At 48.2% G+C, this 24,969-nt stretch overlaps 1 protein-coding gene and 1 long non-coding RNA gene across 18 annotated transcripts in view; one reads left to right on the forward strand and one right to left on the reverse strand.

The window, feature by feature from the left end:
- The window catches only part of ANK1 (ankyrin 1), a 49,890-nt gene extending 25,342 nt beyond the window's left edge, over positions 1 to 24,548 (reverse strand). For 7 of the 15 annotated variants that reach the window (XM_052701851.1, XM_052701862.1, XM_052701859.1 and 4 more), the window contains exon 1: positions 24,408 to 24,548. In XM_052701851.1, the coding sequence (XP_052557811.1) occupies positions 24,408 to 24,533 (126 nt within the window). In that variant the 5' untranslated portion in view covers positions 24,534 to 24,548. Of the gene's footprint in view, positions 1 to 685; positions 740 to 1,820; positions 2,243 to 6,519; positions 6,770 to 7,148; positions 7,323 to 7,814; positions 8,011 to 8,225; positions 8,305 to 24,407 lie in introns of those variants that run through there. The other 8 variants (XM_052701855.1, XM_052701858.1, XM_052701854.1 and 5 more) reach the window with 8 other exon arrangements.
- LOC128089986 (uncharacterized) lies at positions 204 to 18,209 on the forward strand. Of its 3 annotated transcripts, XR_008210745.1 has the most exons (4): positions 204 to 807; positions 926 to 1,063; positions 9,952 to 10,120; positions 16,104 to 18,209. It is a non-coding gene; the product is annotated as an uncharacterized LOC128089986 (long non-coding RNA). The 3 variants fall into 3 exon arrangements; XR_008210743.1 differs by lacking the exon at positions 204 to 807 and having other exon boundaries at positions 848 to 1,063; XR_008210744.1 differs by lacking the exons at positions 204 to 807; positions 16,104 to 18,209 and adding an exon at positions 12,318 to 13,451 and having other exon boundaries at positions 848 to 1,063.
- Positions 24,549 to 24,969: the final 421 nt, after the last annotated feature.

Raw genomic sequence — 24,969 nt, forward strand, 5'->3', positions numbered from 1 at the left:
GAGGGCAGCATCGCCATGCCCCGTGCCGGCGCAGTCTCTGCACGCAGGGAAACACGTGCAGCTGGCATGTCCTGCTCTGCCAGCTGGCACCACAAGCTGCTGCTTCGCAGCACAACCCGGTCTGCCTGGGAGGAGCCCCCACATTTGAAGCTAGGCTGCCAGCTTCACGGAGGGCTGCAGGTGCGTTGGAGAGTCAACACGATGCCTGGGTGCACTCTGCTCATTCAGGCTGATCTGCTGGGAAAGGCTGAGCACGGTGCTGGTGCTGCCCTTAGAAGTGCACATTTGCACTCAGAGCCCTGCATGCTGTCTAGGGTGAGCAGGAAACACTGATAGCTCCAAGAAATGGTTAAGTGCAAAGGGCTTTTCTAACTCCAGCTCTTGCTGGAAACTTCTGCATCTCAGGTCGAGCCCTCAGCTACGCTGCAGGCATGGCAGCTTCAGCACAGACCTACAACAGCAACGCCCTTGGAAGTTCAAAGCACAGCTCAGCCAGACCTGGGATCCCACCCACAGGACACGCATGGAGCTGCAAAGATTAACATGGTAAAACTTGACACGCTCCAGCAGCGAAGCACTTCCAAAACCCTGGTACACCAGGAGCAGAGACCACAGGCAAGAAGCAAGCAGAGAAGCAAAGCAGAGGTCTCTTTGGGCATGAAGGAGAAGCACATTGTATACTCACAGCCACGTCTGGACCAGACTTGCCCTTTCGTGCTGCCATAGTCCAGCACTTCAGCTGAAACCTGAGCCCGGTGTCCCCTCTTCCCCTCCTTGGTTATCTACTCCCCAGCTTTAAGAGAGCCAGTAAGTTGCATTGCATTCTCTCTAAAAATACCAACTCCCTCCTCGCCCCAACGCAGAACCTGCAGGGATCGCCAGCCACTAATGGAATTTGTTCGTTTTCTTTCCATTACTGTGTCAGACAGGATATTTAATAGCAAGATGCCTGTGGAAAGCAGATGCTTGCTGCCAAGCACAGAGAACAGTCAGAGCTGCAGGGACTACCTCGAGAAGAGCAGAGAGGAGCAGCCCCACAGACATGCTGAGGAGCATCTTGCAGGTAACACTACCCTGGAGGAGAGGGGTGGAGGGCCCTTGCACATGGCTGAGGTGTGGATGCTGCAGAACGATTGCCCTTCTGCTTCCCAGAACCAGAGAACTGATGGGTGCCGGGCAGCCATGGGATGGAGACACAGCTCAGACAGCAAAAGCAGACGACAGATATCTGCAGTCATATTCTCCTCTTAAAGTCTCTGCGTACACAGGGACTGCCTACCTGGCATTGGGTTGTACTCTTTCACAACAGCTTATTACTCTGGGGTGTCACAGGCAGCCTGACAGCATGAGATTAGCCAAGGAACTAAAGCATAGATTGGGTCAATGCCATCTCCTTTTTCAACAAAAGGGAACAGCAAGAAATGCAGAGACTCCATGGGTGTAAGTATGTATGCATATCGAAAAGATGCATGCACATCCCAGGCAGCACAACACAAATGCTCCTTAAGGCAGACACACACATTGCACACTCGCCATCCACAGCTAAGCACAAAGTGCAGCACAGACACACTGCGTGCACTCGCTTGGCATTTGTGCTCATACTGCTGCCTGCACCCACAGTTGCTTGCTATCCGGCTGCCCTAGGATATACAGCAGTTGCTTCCAGATGAAAAAGAATGCCCCCAGTGGTTTTACTTTCCTTTGTTTAATTTTTTTTTTGGCAGCTTGCAGTGTTTCTCTCCATTTTCCTTCTCTTTCCCAGCCATTTTTCAGGAAAGAGTTATTCCAAGCTGAGGAGGTAAACTTGCTTATTTGTGTACCTCTCACACAACTAAGCCCCACGTATAGGTGTCGTGTTCCATACACTTGGGGATCTTCAAGCTGTGAAGTGGCAGGATGCAGCTTCCAGCACTTCCTAGATCTGGACTTTGCAAAATGCTCCAAGACCTTCTAAACACAGCTCAGTGCAGCTGTGCCTCTCCTTCAGTTTCTCTTCTTTCAGGCAACAGTCAAATTATTTCTCTTTTCCAGCCTTGATAGGAGAATTTCTCAGTCCTTATTCACAGGGTATCACCACAGCCTGATGATTGCTCCTTCACCCCAACAGAAGCCTGGGTCTGACCAAGCTCCTTGCACTGTAGCTGTGGGCTAAGGCAGTATGCAAAGGGATGTTTTGCCAAGCCAGAGGTTCAGGCTGGATTTTGCTAATCTTGCTCTATTTGTCTCCTGCACACAGTCAAAGTCTTCTCTAATCTTTTCTGGCAGTGCCATCACTCTTACTCCCACCTAGGGAGGAGCTCCTTCTGCAAATTATTGATAAAGAAGGGTCTCAACATTGCCTCTTTCTATGGACGGGAGCCATGTTCATAAGGAACACTCTGTGTAGAGGCTGTTAAATGTAGCGTGTTGATCATTCCCAAGAGCAAATGAGTTCAGAGGCTCACGCTGCTCTCATGGTGGTTTCTGGGCCATGAGGAAGGAAGAAAATTGTCCTGCTGTTTCAGACTGGCAAAAGACACATATGCATGCTGCTACACTGCTCCATGTGTGCACCATGCCTGGGCCTTGATCAATTTGCTTTCTTCCAGGCCAAGCTACTGAAAATCATTGCCTCAGACAGCAGTCTTTGCTACAAGAAAAGCTTTCTGTGTGTGCTCTGTAGCAGAGGTCTTCAAAGCAACTACACCACTGCACAGGTTTCTATCTCATGAGTTTATCACTAAAGATAACTGCATCTTCAAACTTTTGCCACTGCTGTATTCTTTGGAAGCCACGTTCTCCTGCCAGCAACTCCTGCCCTGCACACTTAGTGGCATTTGCAGCTCCACTGCTCTAATGCTCCTGAAACCCCACCTCTGGAGCAATATGTGCCACTTTTTCCTGGTATGCATTAGGAGTGAAGCCAGTGGAGGCATCTTGAAAACCAGGATGAGCAAGCAGTTTGTGAACAGCAGAGAAATAGTAACAGAAGAGGCAGATGCTGCTGCTAAGGGCAAGGCCCTACCTGGGGATCCCCCAAGGGGTCTTCTGACCCTGCTAAGCAGATGCACTCCCCCCTGCCTGGTGTCAGGCTGCCCATTGCTCATGGAGGTCCAGCAAGGACAGACGAATTGTGTAAGGTAGCACACAATGCTCCAGCAATGCACAGAGCCCCAGCAGCAACAGGGAGATGCAAGCCTGACTCCTGCACTGTGGCCATGTGTTACAGAGGGCATCCTACCCGGACAGTGCATAAAAGGTCCAGACCACATCCCAGCAGATGACCCAGTCACTGTCAGCTGTTAGTACCAGGGCACTGTCAGCACTGCCAGCTGGGAAGGAAGTACAACAACCCTTGCAATGGCCTTTAGTTTGCTTTGACATTTCTTTGCTCTTGTGGGCATATGTCCAGCAGCAGGCATGGTCCTCAACTTTGAGGTATTGTTTCCAACAGAGAGAACAATGTAGTGCCTTACTTTAAGCAGTTCTCAGCCTAAGGACTTTTTTCAGGCCAGAGCTCTCCATGTTCTCCCTACCCTGCAGACATCAAATGCCCAGGTCAGCGGGTGCTAATGGTGATCCTTTCTCCTCAGATGAGAAGAATATGTCAGTTCTGGAAATAAACTAAAGGCAGATACTAAGATTAAGTGCATTTAGAGATGGCCCCTGGGGTCTCTCTAAAAAGATAAGGGAAGTTGAATTGGTTTCAACTTGGAATGCCCAGAAACAGAAACCACACCATCTGATCAGCAGGAACTTTCTCCTCTATCTACATTCACAGAAGCTTGACATGGGTGGTCCCTGCAGTGGAAACAAAACCTACCAGCAAGTTTCAGCCTTCCTGGTGGAAGAAAGCATTTAATAGTGCACAGCATCTCCAGAGAGGCCACAGGAGCGAAGCCTCAGGCAGGCAGCCAGAGCAGCACAGAGAAGAGACTGCCAGGCACATACTGCAAACTCAGATGAAAGAGAAAAGAACACTGGGAAGAGCTCATCAGATGAAAGGATAAATCCATATACCCAAATTCTACCCTCCCACCATCTTCACTCCTGCGCACGCGATTTAGGAGAGGTCTGCAGATCTTAGTAGAACTTACGAGAACGAAAGCATCAAGAGGTCATCTCTGGAAACCATTTGCTAAGTGATTTTGCTCTCCTTTCATGCATCACCTTGAGCAAAACCTTTGTCCATGCTCATTGTTGCTGAGTGGAGATTTCACAATACCCCAGGCCTCCCCAAGGCACAGAACACCAGAGGCCATGGCTGATAGTGCTGATAGCAGCAGTGATCCCCAGTCATGAGAATGCAGGGGTGCACATGGCACTATGATCTGGCTGCAAGAGAATCAAATAATGCAGAAATGAAAGACCTGCACAAGTTCCTGCATCAAGGGGCTGTTAATGCTGGAAGAGAATTTGGCACAAGTGGCAGAGCAGAAATCCCAAAGTAAATGAGGGTCCCTGTCAGGTTTCTGAGAAGGGAGGCAACTCTTCAATTAGTTTTTGAGCTTTGAAGTTAGTAAAGTGGGGGCACGTTTTCAGGTTCAGTCGCAGTCATTGGGCCCCTCTGTCAGGCACAGTCCTCCATCCTTACAGTATCACAACTAATTAGCATTTGGAAAGCCTGTTTTTATGCACTCTGAATGGGACAGGGTTGTTCTGGCCTGTCACTGGTGGTGTAGTTCAGGGCCAAATTCACTCTGTCTCTGCTGAGCATGTTCAGATGCAGACAACTGGTCCCTTTCCTCCCACCTCACATCCCCTTTGCTAGATGCTGAAGCTGGAAAGGGTTCAGGAGTGTGTGAGGAGACGGATCTCTCCTTAATCTGCAATGAGCAAGTATTAGGGAGCTGCCCCTGCATAGTGAACTGATCCTTCCTGATAAGGATCCCCTGGTTCTATGAAAGTCTGCCTGCCTGTCATTTCCCAGATAGTACTAATGGAGTTTCTAAGCAGTAACGTCAAGACCTTTTCTGAAATTTGCAAACCACCACTTGTCAATGAAGTACAGTGCTGAGTCCAGCAGCAGGGACTGGACAGAGGAATAGGGAGCTGAAGACCAGGACATTGTTCCTCTGCACAGAGCCAAAGCAAAGCAAGAATTAGCACAGCGAAGGCTCCTGCCAGCTGGGGCAAGGCGCATCCAGGGGAAAGCTGTCACACTCCTTTGATGTTAGCAGGAGCCTCTGCTCTCTGCACAGCCTGAAAAAGAAAAGCTATTTTTACCTCGTCAGAAAATACACAGACTGTGACTGAAGACAATACACCGGTGCTTGTCACTCAGGAGCTACACCTCTTCTTACAACACAATAGGATTTACAGCTGTGAGAGATGCAGCAGCACTGTGACTGCTTTTTATCTCCTGCTTTCCTACTGCACTGCCTTCCCCAGCCGTGCCATGGCTCAGGCAATACGTGCAACAGACAACATCAGTACAAGGGAAGACAGGGACTTGCTTTAAGGGACTGAGGCACATCCTGCAAACCAGCTTCCAGCCTGCCCCAGGCTCTGTGCAGTGCCATTGCACGCAGCAGAAGCCAGAACGTGCCACCAAGGTCTGACTCAGTGCCTTATGGAAAAAAATTCTCTCTCTTTGCTAGTGTTTTGAATCAACTGTTCATAATGTCTGCAATCTCTTCTGGCTGATCTTTTCTACCTCTGCTTCAGCAGGGCCAGCCCGCACCTGCTTCCATGAGCAAAAGTGCTGAGGATGAGGCTTCCTGCTAGGATGGAGAGGCTGTGAAGGATCGCAATGTGCATGGTTGCAGATTCACTGCTAGCAGTGTGCAGCCAGGCTGCCTGAGCTCAGTGTAGCCTCCAGAAGCCATGCAGGGAAGAAAGCATTGACAGGAAAGTACCTGAAGCACAGCCTGGAAATAGATTGTTGCCAACTTATCCCCAGTGAGGACATGCAAGCAAAAGCTGTGGCAGCACAGCCACCTGCTCCTCAGCAGAGCTAATAGAGCACTATGCCTAGAGAGAAACGTCATCCTGTGCACCTGTCCCAGAGCTTCGTGTGGGTGAAATAAGGAAGGTGATAGCATAGAAATCAACATGTACCACTGAGAGGAAAACAAAGAAAAAAACCCCTAACAGCCCTCACTTGAGGGCACCCCCATCTCTCAACAAAAGCAGCAGCAAGAAAGACAAGGTGAGCACAATACCAGGGGGACTTAGAAATTCTGGATTTAATGCCAGACTCCATTGCTGAATCCCAGCATGACCTTAGGCAAGCTTCCAGCAGCCTAAGAAGGGCAGCAAACCCCTTCTACCATTCCAGGGCCCATTTGGGGACAAGGGCCCATTTTGTCTGGGGCAGACGTAAAACTATTTAAGTGGCCTGGATGCACCTAAACTCCTGAATGTAAAAAAAAAACACCAAAAGCCCCCAAAATAAAATAATAATAACAACAAAACAAACAAACACCACAAAACCAAAGCAAATAAAAACACCCCTCTTCAAACAGACCTGATTCCTTTCCCCCTAGTGCAGCCCAGACCAAGCCCCTGACCATGGCAGAGACTTGCCCAAGTACTCACCCTCAAGTAATGCAAACATGGCATTGCTGCAGGAGAGTCAGCTCACCCTGGGCAGCCAGGGTCTGCAGGTCTGATCAGCTCACTGATGCTGAATGCTGCAGCCAAATAAATTGTGTGAGCAGCCAGACTGGAAGCGTTATCAGCAGGACTGAACCCTATCATCTCCACTCACATGTGTCTGCTGGAGTGGCAGGAGGCACTTTCCCTCCCAGGGAGGTAATCTCCCTGCCTGCAGCTGGAAGATTACAGCTGCCCTGCACGCAAGCACTCAGCCTATGTTGCACCTGAGCCGTGCTTCATAAACATGCCCCTGAGCTGTAAACAGGGAGGAGCCCGCTTACGTGAGCCCTGTTCTTCAAACAGCAGAAGGGAAGATGGAGCTTCAGAAATACAAGGCAAAATGAAATAATCCTGTGGCCTGAACCACGCTGGTTCTCTCGGTTTGTGCTGCGCAGAGCCCAAACAGCTCATCGGTTGCTGCAGACCTTGGCTGGGGCACAGGTCCCAAAATGGGGGACACTGAGATGGAACTGAAGTGAGAGATGAATTCTGGTGACAGCAGCTCCAGGCCCTTCGTGGGGCCTGAGGCTCGCTGCAACGCAATGAACGCGCCCCTTCCCCCCTTCTACCTGCACAGCAGACTCCTGCTCCAGCATCCCTTCAGGAGATCCTTGCTTGCAACAAGAAGGCAAGGGGTCCACAGTGGTTGGTGCATGCCCTCTCTGAAAGACACGCAATGGAGTCACACCAGTTGTCCAAGGAACAGCCCTCTTGGAGTCCACTCCCATCCCACCCTCTCCTCCTGCTCACACAACACAGAGCCACGCTCACCTGGCACTCTGTGCATTCTTCTGCCAGTGCTTTGCTACCCTATTTGGGATCCTTGAAAAAGCCCTGGGGTGGTGCAAGGCAGCCACGCAGCTTGGTGCCTGTTTCTAGCTAGCAATCAGCAGGTCCTTGATACCAATTACAAGTTCAAGAACTTTCTCCACTGGGACAAACTAGCAAGGCTGTGACCTGATCACACCTGGAAGGGTCTGGGCATCACACTGATAAACGCAGCTTGTGTCACTGTTCAGTTGCAGAGGGAACAAAATCAGCTGCATTCCTCTAGGGAATTCCAATAAAACAGACCAGCCCACCACTGGCTGAGCTTACACCAGTTGGAGCAGGAAAAGAAAATCAAGAGAATCTGTTAGGATAGAAAAATGCTTTGCACTATGTAGAAATTGAGGTTTTTTTTTTTTTACTGAGCCAAGTCCGGGTTGAAACATTAGAGCAGGAATAGTCCTTACCTCAGTCCAAGGAAATACATTCCCCTTGTCCAGTGCAATTCAGTACTTCACAGGAAGTGTGGGATCCCTTAAGTGTTTGACCTATAATGAACTCCTCCTCCCATTGAGGCAGGGCTCAAATGTTAATTATCAGAAGGATGAGCAATGTAACTGCTGCCTGGCACACTGCATTTGCTCTAAAATGTATTGCTGCTCTGAACCTCCAGGCAACATCATATCTCAGATCCTGCTGTTTTTTTCCCCTGTGTAACTGCATATCATGAATGCAAATATGAGTCCTCTGAAGATAGAACCCTACCAGCCAGGGCTATGAGTCCATCCAGAGCTACTGGCTCAGCATAATGCAAAATTTCTGCAGGTTCTTTTCCATGAAAACGCTTCAAAAGTCTCAGGCAATGCTTTAACACTTACCTGTTTTCAGAGCTTGAACTGAGATGGACTGGACTGCTCACTCCTGGGATTTTGCACAGTATCACACAGTACACCTATGTGAACATCTCCTTACAGGCCTCTGAGACTGCACAAGTCAGCATCACATTGCATGTTCAGTTAGCTAACACAGAGCTAAATCAGAGCTCTGAAAAAGGAAGAGATTCCAGTGGATGCAATAGAAACAGTCTGTTAGAAAGTGCAAACCAACGTCGAGAAAAAGCATCCAGGACAAAGAGTGAATAATTGCTGTCAGCTCTCTTGTGCCCCTGTGTGCAACCCCAAGGACTTCAAGGAGATTTTTGCCAGCCAGGGCTCTGATATTGTCACAGCACTGTTCCCCAGATGCTATAATATCTATCATACAAGGGAAAAATAATCTCTCCTACCATCTTGTGACAGCACACAGCAGTCCTAGTGCTTCAGTGCCACAGCATGACAGGTTTACGCCTGAGATTGAACTCCAGCACCAACTGCAGACAGAGGTGGGACAGAGGGAAGTGATCTGTGAGCAGTTAGGTGGAAGAGGGGATCCCTGAAGAAAACTGCTCCTACAGCCACAGAAAGTTTGGGGTTTTGTTTGGTTTTTTTTTTGAGAGATATGGAGTCCTGCCTCTGACCTTTCCTGAGGGCCTCTGGAGAAGATCTTCAGCTGCACTATGATGTAGCTGTGAAGGAATGCAGGGCTCCTTTCTCTGCCTTGTTATCTTCCATGTAATTAGAGAAGGGATCTCCGGGCACCACAGGCTGCTGCCAGTCCCTTCTCAGCTGTTATTTTCCTTTCACTTAAGGGAATGGAGAGTGCATGAAGCAGAGTATCTCACACACATTGCCTTGGGGAAGAGTAAATACCTCTCTTTAACAGTGGGCTTCAGTTCTTTGAGGACACAGCACGGTGCTTTTGCTCAGAGAATGATGTACATCCTTTCCTGCATTCAGCATCTTGAGAAACAATGCTAGGACAGGTCCAGGGCTGAAGTCACTGAAGGGAAGCTGCTCTTCCAAGCCATCACTGCAACCTCCTGGAGCAAGGACAAGTGTGCAGCAGGGTTTGTTTTATCCAGCACATCCCCTTTCTGCTCACTGAGGACAACAGTCCCTGTGCTCCAGTCACCTGCTGAGGCTCCGAAGAGCAGCCAGCTCCCTGGCTCCTCTGGTCAACAAGCTGTTATCTTAGGAAACATGAATGCAATTTTAAGGCTGAGTCAGGCACAAAAGATGAATAATTTAAATCCTTAGCAATTCTGTTGCTGTTGCCCAGCTGTGGGTAATGGAAGGTACTGAGCTTCATGCAAGGAGAGAGTTGCAATGAAAACCAGTGCTGCTGTCAGGCTGCTTCCTCCTGCTAGGAAAGAATTGCCATGATGCAGGCATAAATAAGCAGATAACAGCACTCTGCAGTGCTGAGCCAGGCACTCTGATGCTAGGAGCAGGCAGTTCTCTGAGCATAGCAAGCTTGCTTTCCTGTGGCATTTGTTGTTTCTGGCATCTGTCATTTCACAGAAAGTCAGTGCAAACTGCTGGTGCCTTCCCTCTCTAATGTCAATTCCTTGGCTTACAAAGTGCTGGAATCATCAGCCATGGGCCAGAGGAAGGGCATGGAAGGGGCCACACTGACACTTGCTCTTCAGCTTTCTGTCAGAGCAGGAGCTGTGCAGTGTTATGTGATGGAAGGGGAACAAAGATTTGCTTTTCTCACATCTTCCAGGCCGTGTTGTCATGCTGGTTGCCTCCCCATCCTCTTGTGTGTGTGAGAGAGAGAGAAAACAGGAAGATACTTGTCCCAAAATCAGTCTAAAAACCTGCACCTAGAAGCATGAGGCAGATTAAAACTTGCAAGAAAACCACTGGACTGCATTTGCAAAGCTGAGCAGCAGGTAAGTATAGGTAATCTTTTCCCATTGTACCCTTGGATCAAATAAATCTTTCATGGCTTTCCGTAAGTTCAGAACTGTTTGAGCTGTGGAATTCACAAAGGAAATCCAGAAATGCAAATTGAAAAGAGCAGCCCGCCCTTTTACTCCAAGAGACAAACTGCTACTACCAGCATCACCGCTGCTTGGTTCTTAGAAGAAACAGTCTGAGCATGACATCAGAAGGTTTGGGCAGCCCTTGCCCCTCACTGCATTGACACTGATCAAACAGAAGGCCCTCACTGTGTGTCCCTTTGACATTTTATGATACGAGCCATAAGATGTTCTTTTTGCTCCTCATTTGGATGAGCCAGGCAACGCAGCTGAAAATGTTATCTCACCAATTCATCTTACGCTCATTCACGCACAGAAATCTCAGAGACTCAGATTCATTGAGTGCAGACATGAAAGAAGTGCAGAATTCTCACATAAAAGCAATATCCATGGACTCTTGCCTGTGCTACAGCTTAGCTCTGTGCTGTCCTGGCTGCACAGACAGATAGAAAATGCTCAGCAGCCTCTGCATTTGCTCCCCGTCCATTGGACCAGAAGACATCTTGCCCACAACATTAACAACTGCTGTTGTTTTTGTTGTTGTTGTTTTAATTCTTTTTCCCTCTGCTGAAGGCCAAGCAGTTCTGAGAGCAAGGAGTATCACCTAACTGAGCCCGAATCGGAAAAAAACAGCTCTGGGAAATCAGCTTGGCATTATGCCCATAACGTGGGCCAAGGGCAAATCACTTCTTAATTACTGCTTTAGGTACAAGTTTCTGCTTTCACTCAGGCGGGTGCCGACCTGAAAGACATAAGGAGACCCTTATCAAGCTGCTGCTAATTAAGCCCAGCTATTGATCCTATTGAATCCAGTGATTCTGCTGTAACAGCAAGATTACAGATCCACCGAGATTCCCAAATGTTATTATGCCTATTTGGGGATCTCAAGATGGACAAACATCCAGCATTGAGCTGTAATGCATGCCTGGAGGCAGTGCAGACTGACATCCTGTGAGAGCAGATGAAGGCACAGTCCCCACCTGGCAAGATGCACTCTGCTCCTTTTGGCAAGAAATTTCTGACTCCGCTGCTCAGCATCAAGGGAAGGAAAAACCTTTTGCTGTACCTCCACTCTCAGCAGCCACCTGGTCTTTGAGGTCTGCAGTGCACCTAAATGCTGTGGTCCCACCAAGATCCTCCTGTTCTGTTTGATCAGATCACTTCAAGCAATTGAACAGAACTTAGAAACCATTCCTGTAAACCTTTTCTATATTCAGTTCTCAAATCATTTTCTTCTGAGTTGGTACCAGCAAGAAAAGCCTTCAGTCAGCGCTTTGTGGTGTATGCAGTCCTGTCACCAGCTTTGCAGCAGTCCGACAGGTGTCAGGAGCTCTGCACAGAGCTCAGAGGGAGTTATTTTGATATTCAGAGCAATAAGCAAAACAAGCTGTACACCTGTGATTTGACACAGAAATGCTCTAGAGTTTGATGAAAGGCTCAAATATCAACAGCAAGGCAGGAAGGTTTGCACCAAAAATTGAAATAATTTCAATTAATATTCATGCCACAGTCAGCTGCAACTTGTACAGCTTTTTCCTCTGAATAGTCGTGGATTGCAGCTGGGCAAAAATAACAAGATTTGATGGATTGACAAGAGACATGGTGGCACTGCAAGTGCAGCACAGCCATTTCCAGGAACATCTGTGGTGTGACAGTGCTGTGCTGCAGGTTAGCATGAGGGGTGGTTACAGAATCAAGGTACAGTCGTGGAAAAATAAGTCATGGGAAACCTCCATCCTCTTCATAGCTCTAATGTTAGATGCTCCCTTCCTGGGAGGTGGATGAGCAATATTAACTGGGTTATGCCATCATCAACAGAATCCACTCAAGGCATTGCCAAGACTATTTGTGAAAACTGTAGAGTACTACTAAAAATTTTTGTTGCTAATATTTAGTCCTGGGGATTGTTTGATGGAAAGCCATTGAGATTATGGTGAATATTCGTTCTGCAGGAGCTCGCAGAGCAGGATTTGTCCCTGCTTTTCTGGCTCCCATGCAGAAAGAAAAAAATCCCAACAATGCTAACTCTTCTTCTTGGAGCTCAGAGCTTCTTGTACCGTCAAAAGCAAACTCTGCACTCACAAGGTCACTCCTCTTTTTTCTACAGATGCTATCCAGAGGGACTGTGACAACATTAAGATGCTCATCCTGGCATAGAGCTGCCCTATAAAGGTGCCCTATATAGGTGGTCCCCACCAGCTTGCAGTGCCAGTGCAGAGCAGACCCCAGAACAAAACCTACTTGAGAAGTGGCTTCCTACTCCTTACCTCAATCCCAGAACTTAGAAACATGTTGTGAGCCTTTGCTGATCACCTTGCTGAGTAAGCTAAGAGCCCAAATGCTTCCTTGGATTCTTTTCCACTCATGTTCTGATGACTGTGCATCTTGTGGGCATGACTATTCCAGATACCATTGGTTCATCTATTTCCTCAGCATCCTTGGCATGCCTGCACCACATGATATGAGCATTACAGCAAGAGCAGCAGCTCACACCAGTGTGCTGCTCACAGTACAACAGCCAGTTGTTCTCCAGTTACTGCAATGCTCTGAAGAACCGTTTGGCAGACCTGCAAAAAATCCACTTGAAATCTTGAACCTCATGGGTTCCATTTAAGGATAATTAATGAATGATTCAGAAGAGATGTGCACACCTCTGTTGTATGCCCACAGCCCTGTTGTCAATGATCAGCATTTAGGATGATTCCATCTCTCAGTATCTTTTCCTACGGTCTAATTCAATTACATAAGATGCTTCTGGATGACAGAAGAAGAATCCCAGAAATAGTCATTTGTACATGATGTTGGGAAGGGAGCAATTCTGTAGAATAAGCGTGGAGATAGAGCTCTACTGACCTAGCAGAGCTTATGAGAGTCTCACAATTGTTCGAAACTTGAAGGAGATCAGCTATTTTATTTCTCCCAGTGGACATCTTTCACTGAACACCTGCAGTATCAGCACTTTTCTCTGACCTCAGCTACAGAACTTCACCCCTGAGAGCTCTGTCAGCTACTACATGGGAGATGTGGTGTATTCACTGTTGGAAAGTGTCACAGAGTTATCTCTAGATCTGTCTGTGTCCATGATGGGGGGACAGCAGGCCACAGGACCACAGCCCAGAAGAGATGGGAGGATGCTGACAGTTTACAGGTTGGTTTGGTCCAACTGTGACTAATGGGGCAGGGGGACCTATTGACCCACACCCCAGGAAAGGGGAAAGGGGACAAGGGGAAAGGGTAAGGAGATGGGAGATGGGCCTAAAAGCAGAGCAGATCTGAGGAGGAGAGTTAATTTACTAAATATGATATTGGAATGCAAGATAACACAATAGAATAGAATAGAATAGAATAGAATAGAATAGAATAGAATAGAATAGAATGGAATGGAATGGAATGGAATGGAATGGAATGGAATGGAATGGAATGGAATGGAATGGAATAGAATAGAATGGAATGGAATGGAATGGAATGGAATGGAATGGAATGGAATGGAATGGAATGGAATGGGATGGGATGGGATGGGATGGGATGGGATGGGATGGTATAGGATAGGATAGGATAGGATAGGATAGGATAGGATAGGATAGGATAGGATAGGATAGGAATTGAGGCTAATCAATCCCAATCTCAAATAAAATGAGAGAGAGTGTGTCCAAAACTGAATGCCTTACTCTAGAGATGAAGGCAAAATGGTCTGAGCATGCACAGCTGATATGAGCAGCAAGAAAAGGAAAGATCTTGTGACTTGTGAGTTTCGCTCTGAACACAATGTGCTTTTTCACTCAAAAAGCATTATTTTGGAGATGTAAACAAAACACATAGCATCAGTTGGAAAGCCCATGTAGGAACAGAGTGTCCTCAGTCGCTCTAGGGAGTCTAGTCTAGCCTAGGAGAAGCAGAGACTGCTGGAGACTGCTGTGCTCCTGGAGGCAATGGAAACGGAACGCATCTTTTGATGCACATGAGTTTGGAATTAATTCAGCTGATTGCAGAGAAACTTGCAATGATGCCATACCCACCACAAACCACGTGACAGCATTATCTCTACCACGTCATCATCTCCCAAAGGATGCAGCAGCACAAGGAGCAGGAATGGCAACTGAAATGACCTGCTTTCCTTCATTGCACCAACCAGCAAGCAATTCTGAGGCTATAACTCAGCTGACCTACTTGCTGTGCAGCGCAGCATCCTTCTCTCCCAGACCAGAGGAAGCTGAGGTGGGCAGTCCAGAGGCAGAGGTCTGCATCACAGCACCCCAAAATGGGGAGACAGCCCCTTGCACTGAGCAGACCTATGAGGATGCTGGCCGTGGTCAGCAGTCCCCTCTGCCCCAATGCACCCAACAGCACCATCCCACCCCAGAAACATCCGAATCCTCTCAGCTGCTGCTGCCATGGAAACGCCAGAGAGAGGCTCCGCCAGCCTTTGATGTGCTGATCTGTTTAAAGCATGCAAAATGCAATTCAGAAGCTGGGGAGCTGTGTGGGGTGCATCTGGCTGCCCTAAAGATGGAGGCTCTCTGAGGAGCAGGGATTAATGCACGATGGTGGGCACCGTGGCCATCCGCTGCTAGAGCAGTCACAGCGTGCTGCTCTCTGCCCCGGCTCACACACTTAACAGAGTTTAATATTTAACATCAGACAAGCTGCTGTTTCACAGGGTAATTTGAGTTATTAATAAAAAATCTGCCCTAAATAATTCAAAAATAAGATGCTGTTACTCCAGTTTATCAGCACTGGCAGCAAGTGCTGGGAGCTGAGCACCAGAACAGCGCTGGCCACAGAGCAGTTAATGAGGAGCCTGGAAAAGGCTGCTGCAGCGTCAGAACATCAGTGGAGCCAAGCAACACGCAGCTTAATGCTGTCCCCATCTCCTGTCACATCATAGGCAGAGAAGTAGGAAGCAATTCCCAATGAGGAACAAGGAAAACACAGGACAAGCAGGCTGCTTGATCCCCTCTCCAGGAGCTCACAGAGATCCCCTGCCTTGAAAGGGCATCTCCAAGCCCACAAAGCACTGCACAACTGCATACCTTCAAAGATGCATAGTCTTGTAGCATTTAGCACTACGGTTCCCTGAGGATTTGCTGTCGGTAACAGACAATGTGAGACAGCATCCCCTGCATCCCAATGTACCCTTGGTGGGCACCCAGATTGTAGGGGTCCAATGCAAGCCAAGGAGCCCTGAAATGTGAGGGCACAAAGGAAGATTTCATTTGTTTGAGGGGGTTTCATGCCAGACTTCTAACAGAATACGCTTTACATCATGAAAAGCAGGCACCCAAAGTGGTCTCCTACAGAAATAACGTCTATGTCCTGCACTCTGCCATTCCCAACACATTCATTTTAATGACATCCTACTCCACAGCTGCAGCTGAAAGCCCCCAGCTCTGCAGTCTCTTCTCTTACCTTTTTGCAATCTATTGTACCTTGGAAGCATCTTCCAAACAACATGTTTGTATGCATGTTTGCTCGTGCTGACCTTCAGAACCATAGTCAAAATTAGGTCCTTGTTTTCACGGTTCAGCACCCAAAAAGACTCCCTGAATCTCTACTGTTTCCTGGTAGCTCACAATCACATCGTCGGCATGCCTTACATCTCTCTTAATGTAAACACAAACATGATTAGTGCATATTTTTGAGGTACTTTTTGCCTTACACCCTCACGTTCTGCCCGTAACCTGCTGGCAGAGCTCAGCAGTTGGCAGCACAGAGCAGACAGCTGGAGGAGTGGAGCTAAACGTAGTGGTTGCAGCTCCAGAAAAAGTACAAAAAGCACATCGCTTTCTTTGGGCTGGTTTTATTTTTGTTTGATTGTTTGATGTTTCCCCTGAAATCTCACAAGAACTACAGAGGCAATTCTGAGGATGCTGAGCTCCTTTCTTTATCCCAATAGGTCGCGATAGATTCTTTCTGCCAAGAGCAAACTACAGGATCGTGTGATATTTCTGAGCCACCTTCCTTTGTCTTCTGTGTGCAACGTTGCATTTATTTGCAGCACAACGTGTAAAAACACACCACTGCTTCAGGGAGGAAGTCTGCAGACCACAACAGCCAACATGCAATGCCTCTTTCCAATGCAGACTTGATCTCCCTGCTGTATAAAGGAAGTGCTTCACTACTGCAGTTGCGGACTGGTTGCTGGCTGGTCTGAGATGCATTTCTCCCTGTTGACCCTATTGATGGGGATGAGTTCAACAAGTCATGTGGAGGAGCTGTGCTGATGCAGTACTGATGGGGAGCAGATATTTTATACTTTTGTCTTGTGATGCTGTAGCTCCTTTTACTGCAATCTTAGCACTGCAGCAGGCTTGACGGGCGGCATTTTTCCTGCTATGTGCAGATAGGGATCAGCCTGCTGGCCATCACGTTGTTTTTTTAACAGGAACATGTTATTGTGCATCAATACATGGCCAACCTGTGTGTGAAGAGGGCTGCCATGCCATGCTTCACTGAGCAATTTCTGCTTGGACCAAATCTAGCGAGCTGAGCTAATCCTGCCAGGAACAGAGCTGAAGAAGGGAAAAGATGAGAAAATCATAACCTGCAGGACAAATATAGACCCTATGAAGGCATCTCTTGCCCAAGAGCTGAAATATTGTCACGAGAAAGACAGTGGCCCACAGATATATTTTCCATTTCAGCTTTTAAGATGAGAAGCAGAACCGTAACCGTCCCCACTAAAGGGAAAATAAGTACAGCATAGCAAGCCAGTTAGATAAGTTTTCCCTTACTGAGAGCTCTGCAGCACATTTCCCATCCCCACACCACCACTCTTCAAGCTCATCACCAGCCTGAGTTCTTTCATCCACCGCAAGGAAAACTAGGAGCAGAGAGAAGCAGCTGAAAAGGAGATCCATGCAGAGACTTGCAAGGACAGGGAACGGAATGACTGAAGTTCAGCATCTTATTTAAGAACAGACTATTTACTCCTATAACGAAAACCATGGAAACAATTAACAGCAAAAACATTACTGATTCAAACATCAGAGTAAGAACCTAGAAATGGAAGAGGGGTGCTTGTAATTACAGCGCCCAGTGAAAACTCACGCCAGTCATCAACAAAGCAGAGCTGATTCCCAGGCAGACCAAAGGAGGACACCTTTCACACTCTCCCCTCCCCATTCAACAGACTGAAAGAGCAAGTTTAGTTGGCACATGGTCTCTGCCTAAGGCTTGACAGTGAGAGAAAGGTACAGCCCAAAACAGCCCTGCTCTTCTTGTACAAGAGATTCTGAAGTTTTCGAGTACCATTCAGAGCAACTATGCTTTAAGTGACAACACAGAGCTGGGCTGTGGAATAGCGTCTACTGCTCAGTAGAACAGTTCTCTCCAAGTAGAGCAATGTGAGCATGCTAAGGCACAGTGCTTTGCACGAGAAGCAGTGCCTGCAGCTGGGGACAGAAGACATCGAGTTTAATTGCAACGTGTTTGGAGATGGAAAGGTCAAACGCTTGGAAAACCCAGAACAACACTTCCCACCACGCTCACCCAAGGTTTGGAGACCCTGTGTGGGGACCATCCACAGACAGGGGCAGCTCCCATCCAGTTTCTGTTTGGAGATGCTCAGTGCAAGTAGGAAGCGCACTGTCGAAGCTGAAACTGTCCTCAGCTCACCCCACACCTGTCTGTCTCATCCACCAAGCAGCACTCCTCATGGCATTTATCTTATTCTTTGCTTTGTGCTGTAATCAGCAAGTCCTGAGTAAGATACAGAGCTCCCCTTCCAGGCATGGCATCAGGACAGAATTAAATGGACTCTGAACACACAAAAGTTTTCCTGTAGATTATTTAGAATCTTTTGTTTTCTGAACAAACATCACTGTACGAAAAGTAGAAATATGTTTACTGTTCCTTTGCAGTGACCACCAGATGAGCTGAAGATACAACATGGTTTAAGGTATGTTCAAGTAGTTTAAGTATAAACACAGTTTATACTCTGCAAAGGCTGTAGGCACTGTGTTCTCTGCGTTTCCCATAGCAGAGGTCCAACATACAGATATGAGCACACTGCAGGACCTGAACAATCCCGTTACCACACTACAGTAGAGGACTGTAACCATCACTTCTATTTGGTGTTGGCTTCTATTGTACGTTTTTGCTTAAGTAAGAGGCTTCTCAGTGACCTGAGCAGGCAGACGTACAGACAGACAGACACGCACTCACTCTCTCCCTCTTCCCTCATCACTGTATAAATATAGAAGCCTCATCTGTTTTCTGAATGCTCTCCTGCTGCTGCATTCTCTCCCTCCGCCTCCCCAAGACACTTTGGTGAATACCTGCTACTTTTGCTTCTACTGTAGATTTCTCACTGCAACATTCCAAAGTCCTAGATTTAACACAGTCCCCTATATTTGCAGCCCTACACAGAACTGTATGGCTCCGGCTTTGTGTTTCAGCCACTCAGCAAAATTTGGTTTGCAAAAAGGAAGGGAGCTTGGATTTTGCTGCTGTTTGCAGCACTGTGGCTCAAAACATGACACAGTTCATCTGTGAAAGGAAATGTGAATTTTCAGATGGTTCTGCTGTGCAGAACTGTCCCTTCATAGAGAGATGTCAGAAATCTCCCCGTGTCCAGGAGGATGCCCTCTGCACACCTCAGATTTGAATGAGACTATCCTCTCCAGGGGCAGTTTTCAGAACCCACCCTCATGGCATTCTGAGAGCTGGAGGTGATGGTTGCTACAGAGATAGAAGTAGGGCAGAGAACCCAGAAATCTCTGCAATCCTTGACCCATCCTTTCATCATGCCTCCAGTGATGCTGCATCTTCCCAGACCGGCGAAGTGACTGTACATTTCTGAAGAACACTGACATACTTAGGCAATTAAAATGAATTAGCATAATTCAGACCAAACTCCTAATTTTAGCTCTCTGTAAAGCTGCTTTCCTTCGAGCTCACATCTACCCTGCTGTGCCTCAGCTGCAGCACAATAGAAGCAGCTTCTTATCATGAACAAAGTGAGCTGCACATGCTGCCAAGCTCAGGTCTGTCACAGAAGGCACCCTTGGCCTCATCCCCTGTGCATAGGAATTGCTCTGCTTGGGCAGACCCTTGGGATGCTCCACACTGCACACGGAACCAGGTACAGAGGACAGGGCGCACTTAAAAGACTTTGCACCAGAAATCGATTTTGGAATGCTGCAAGGTTTAAAATGCTGCTTGCCTCGTCCCGGTATCTTGATATCTGGAGGGTTCACCAAACCTGCATGGATACCTTTATTACCTGAATAATTTAAAAACCTGCAAAGCAGCCGTGTGGAATGGCACCAGCTTTGTCTGCGTGCCTCCTCCCCCCGCCAATGCGTGCCTGCAGCAGCAGGGGCTGCTCCGACCTCCCATCCTTTCCTTCCAGATGCCTACATTCAGCTCATGTTTTACACGCCAGCCACTCCCCCTCCCATCACCGGTGCTGCAGTTCCTTGTCTGGAAATGTCAGGAAAGGACAGATGCACAGGCTCTGAAATGCCTTGCTAGCTCAGCAGTGCACACACTGTTCTTCACTTACAACTGACTTGAGTTTTTGTGCGCCATTTGGGAAAGCAGTCAAACACGGCCCATTATACATCAGCTCCCTTTACCTGAGAGATCAGCTGAGCACCGCATCCGCCAAGAGCCGAGGCGGACAGTGAGAGAAGTAAAAGGAACCGCTGCTGAATACGTGTTCTGGTTTTTCTAACTGGGCCATCTGAAAGATCTCTTGGGCTGCGCCCATTGCAACGTCACGTGCTCAGCCACGAGCTCCTGTAACCTCTCTGCTGTTGCAGGAGCACGGAGGGAAGTCTAATTTCTGCACTGCCATTTTGATTTCTGCACGTAAATATGACACACCCTGCCCTCTGCCAGCCCTCCTCCCATACTTCATGTCATCACTGGGAAGAAAACCCGAATGTTAGGAGGACAGATGCTCCCATCATAACCAGTGTATGCTGCATTGCAAGCTAATGGAAGAAATGCTGGAGGGTGGTTGCGAGTGGCAGCAAGTGAAATTTGACAGAGTTTAGTCAAAAGTAAGTTTGAAAGAGTCTCCTCTACCTTCTGACTCCACGCCAGAAAGAAACAGAGATACAGGAAGGCTTGGAGGGGAGGCCTCAGTGTGTGCTCACAGAGCCCAGCACAGCGCTGATGCTTTCTCTCCTCCTGACAGCTTTTCCATCGGCACAGCACTCCAGTGGCAGGTCAGATCAACAGCATCAGAGGAAGCTGTCATCACACGCTGCCCCCATACTTCCCAAGCCTAAAACACAAACTAAATATTTATTATGCTTCTACAAAGTCTGAATCTCCTCACGGTGCAGCCGGCTGATGTAATCCTCCCCAGATCCTGACAGGACTTGCTTCCCCAACAACCTTGACAGTGCTCGGAGGGTCACAGTTACCTTCTTGTCACACAAATCAATTCCTTGTTGGCACACTCGGCAGACAGAGGCGGGGATGTAAATCCTCCACCACTGCGACATCAGTCGGTGCATTGGATCACCTTAAAGGAGCTCAGTTTTGCCCCAGTCTATCAGCAGCTGCGTATACAAAACAGTTTCCCAGCTTTACACCCTGGACTCTTACAGCAGAAAAGGTTCATCCTTGCACTGCTGTCTCGAGCCCAGCACACACACAACACACAGAAAGATTTAAGATGGCACTGCGATTGCAAAGTCCTTTCCTAAGCCTAGATAATAGCTAGATGGCTAATGACCGAGCCCATTCCTAGAAACACACTCTAATTCTTTGCCTACACACTACCCTGGTTACATTCACAGTGGTACTTCCTTGGCTCTCAAAGGCTTTGGTTGCCCTGATACTCCGTGCCCCTCCTCGCTTCCACAGCACAGCATCAAGCTTCAGGCAGAAGATAACAGTGGAGTTTCTTCTGACTCCTTCTGTGATGTATTTGAGTATAAGGTAATGAGCACTGAAGTATTTCCTGCTGCAGCACGTAGAGGAAACTCTGCACCAAGCACAGGTTGCTGTCTGATAGCAGGGAGACATATGCCTTCAAAGTAGTCTGTTTTGTTTCCTGGAAATGGGCAACTAGGAAAACAGCCAGAAGTTTTATGCTGAAAGTTTCTCATTAGGAAACATTTTCCTTTAGCATACAAGGCTGTATTGTGTGAGATACTGTACAAATTCAGATTGACAGACTGTCCTAACCTTGGACAATTGCAAGCCAAAGGAAATAGCAGTGAAAAGAGAAAATAAGTGGCTTAATTCTCCTTGTTCAAAGCAAACAAAATAGAGGCAGCAGTGCAAGCGCTGGGCTCTGTTCTGTAGAGCCCAAGCAAAACTTACTCTGAACGTACTGAGAGGGTGTAGCACAGAACACACAACATACACAACAACACAAAAATGGCTGGAAATGCTGCAGAATGCAAACCACTCGTGCCCCAAGGCATAGACAGCATCAGCTTGCATGGAGTTAGAAGCAAGTTGTTCTGTGGCTATTGTCTCCTTCCTCTGGCTACCTCCACTGCTTTGTTAGCACCTCTTAGGATGACTGGTTGTCCCTCTGCTATTGACACCAATAAAGTGAATTGCAGCAGTGGGCTCAGATACAGACCAAGATATGAACATACAGCGCTGTGCAAACTCAGGGCAAACAGTCTCTGCCCACAGGAGCCTGTGTTTGCATAAAGAGCAAGAGACAACCAGCTGGCACATGTGGAGAAGTGGAAGGATCCAGTAACACAACGTTTTCAGTCCACACTGGTGGCAGTGTGAGAGTATTTTGACAGAGAGGCCTCCTGTGTGGATATATGGTGAGCTGCATGCAGACTTCCAAGGCACCAGCCAGGCACCCAAGCTAACATGGCTAACATGGAGACCCCCTCAGCTGCTGCTGCAAAACAGAATGAGAAAACTCCAACATGTTCTGGTAGCCCTTGCTGTGGTGCCAACACAGACTTGTGCAATAAACTGCCACCACTGCAGACACTCAGGCGGTGGGAAGCAAGGGATAAAAAGGGAGGACTTTTCCTATAGCAAAATCTCCTGGTTCACCGTAGAACTCCTTAACTGCTTTCTGATGGCATAAGAGACAAGCTGCTCTGTAGAAGAGTAAAAGGCCCTGCAGGGAAAAGCTGTGAGCCTGCATGCAGTAAGCAGTTATCACTGAAGAAAGCGATGTTTGACTTGCCAGTGTGGTAGTTAAAAGGCCCCATACCCAGTGACAAGCTGCTGTCTACAGACTTTATATCTGTCTGTTGCTCTCTCCAAATTCATTGTTCTCTGCAAACACAGAGCCCTCCTGGGCTGCCCTGGTCAGACATCCCAGTGCTCAGCCCCATGCAAAAGCATCCCTCACCCCAGCTTTGGTCCCAGAAGAAATGGAGGGCAAGCAGGGGCTCTGTCTGTCCTGACTTTAGGCTGAGCTGTGAGGCAGCCCAGCTTCCCTTCCCAAAGCATGTTCCCTGGGCATAATGCTTGGGAAGGGAAAGCTGAAGCTCAGGTACTCTGCAGTGTGCCAGAATCCTGCTGAATTCTCCAAGAAGACCTTGCACCATGTCCCCCATGCTGTGACAGTCCTGAATAGTGCACTGCAATGCTTATGGCTGCATGATCTATTTCATCTGCCCAGGGAGGTGGGGGGAGTCTCCTTCTCTGGAGATGTTCAAGACCTGCCTGGATGCCTACCTGTGCGACCTGCTGTAGGGAACCTGCTTTGGCAGGGGGGTTGGACTCGATGATCTCTGGAGGTCCCTTCCAACCCCTACAATTCTGTGATTCTGTGATTCTGTGATCTCAGGGAATCAGAGCCCCTGGGTTTATTCAGGGGAGTTTTGCCATCTCCATTGTTTATGTCACTGTCTTGGCAGTAAGCATAACTCCAGTCTCTCACAAGGAGCTGACAAGAAGGTCCCCCCTGGTCCTTTCCACCTGAAGAAGCCCAGACACTTTACAGAGATCTTTGGATTTCCCAGTCCATCACTGATACACGCTGGCACCGTGATTCATGGTGAGGGGCAGAAGGGAATAACATGGTTTTCTCAAAGGCTCACAAGGGATGAGCATTCTCTTCAAACAGGCATGAATGAAATTGGGATTCCAGTGCCCAGGACTCGCGCAGACTGCCTAAGTGGGCAGCTGTCTGGCAGTGGGGCAGGAAAATAAAACTCTGAGGGCTGCTCAGCAGTGCCTGCTCTGCTCCCTCAGCAGGATTTCTCTCGTGGCTGTGCAGAAGCAGCCGTTGACACATTCTAAGCAACAGAAGTCTGCTGTAAACCTCTTGCTCACAGGAGATACACAGAAGTCTCAGACTCTTGTGCTAAATACAGAGGAGAAGCCCCCTAAGACATCTCTGTGTTGCAACCTCCTCTCACACATAACCTGGATTACCCTTGGTGTCACCTCATTCCTCTTAGCCTCTCTGCATTGGTGTATAGCATAGACATCAGGCCCTGTTGTGAGAAGAACAGGAGATCTTCAAGCAGCAGCAAAGCAATCTTAGCCACACATCTGCTCCTGCGGAGAGCTGGCAGCAAGAAAAACTGACAGTGGCTTTCCAGAAAGGTGCTACAGCTCAGAACAGCAGGCAGAGCCCAGGCTCCTGCGTGCTGATGTCGGCAGAGGGGACAGGCACCTTTTCTTGCTCTGGCCCCCTGTTGCCTGAGAGCGTGATGCCTTTGCTGGGAGGGATGAACCACATCCCCCTCACCAATACTGTCTGTGCCACGCAGCAGCAGCAGAGCACTCGGTCCCTGCACAAAACTGCTCCTTCTCCCCAGGTGGCCTGCTGTCACTGTACCCTGGGTGCAGTGTCCTGGCAGAAGCAGGGCACAGACAGAATATTAGAAACACTCCTCACTGGGAAAAGGGGCAAGTGTCACCTGCTCCTTTGCAGTCTCTGGGAGACTGCATGAAGCTGAAAGACAGAAAATTTATCCCAGAGATCAAATCCATTACTAGCAGATGATGAAAGGACTTGGAAATAGGCTAAGTGAGACTTTGATGCTTACACAAACCCTTTGCTTCCTCTCTCCCTTCACCCTCCTTTTTTTCTACCCCCATCCCTGCACTGTCAGGATAAACAGCAGACTCCTGGCCCCAAAAGTTATCTTCTGTTTTGTAGGGATTGTTCCTTGTGCGCATGGATTTGTTCTGGGAACAGAGTGCCCCTCATCATCTCCCCCCCTCCAAAAGCAAACAGCACCCACTGCCACAAGAACAGGCATCTGAATATAGGGCTGCTCACCCCAGCATCACTGACCTTTTTCTTCCGGTCCCGAGAGCGATTTCTGCGCTTGCGATTGGATTCTTCCTTCTCCTTCTGCTCCTGTAGAGCCTGAGCCTCGATGTCTTTGATTTTCTTCAGCTGCTTTGCTGCTTGAGCCATGGCTGGTCAGACTGCAGCTGCTCCAGAGCTCGCAGCGGCACTTTCTGCACAGCGCACTCCTGTTCCTGGCCAGGAAGGTCCCTTTCCAGCTCGAATGCTGTCGACCCAGATGGATGTGAAACCAGTAACGAGAGGAAGATAGAAAGCAGACAACAAGCCCCAAAGGACAGACGGTGTCTCCGGCTAATTGCTAGATGGAGTCCAGAACACCTTTATAAAGCATTAATAATCCCAAATCCAGCTGTTCCAGAGGTTCTGTGCACCATTGCAGCAGCCCCTGACTGCACTGGCACATCATGCAGAACCCTCTTGATGGGACAGGGCACCGGGCTGTGCTGTGCTCGCTCCCTCACTGCCTCTCCTGCAGTATGAAAAGAGATGCAGGCAGCTAGCCATAGGAAGAAAAATAACTCTCAGCAATTAATGCACGATGACA

The sequence above is a fragment of the Tympanuchus pallidicinctus genome, unplaced genomic scaffold (genome assembly GCF_026119805.1).
Source record: "Tympanuchus pallidicinctus isolate F22 unplaced genomic scaffold, pur_lepc_1.0 scaffold41, whole genome shotgun sequence".
NCBI classification, from domain to species: domain Eukaryota; kingdom Metazoa; phylum Chordata; class Aves; order Galliformes; family Phasianidae; genus Tympanuchus; species Tympanuchus pallidicinctus.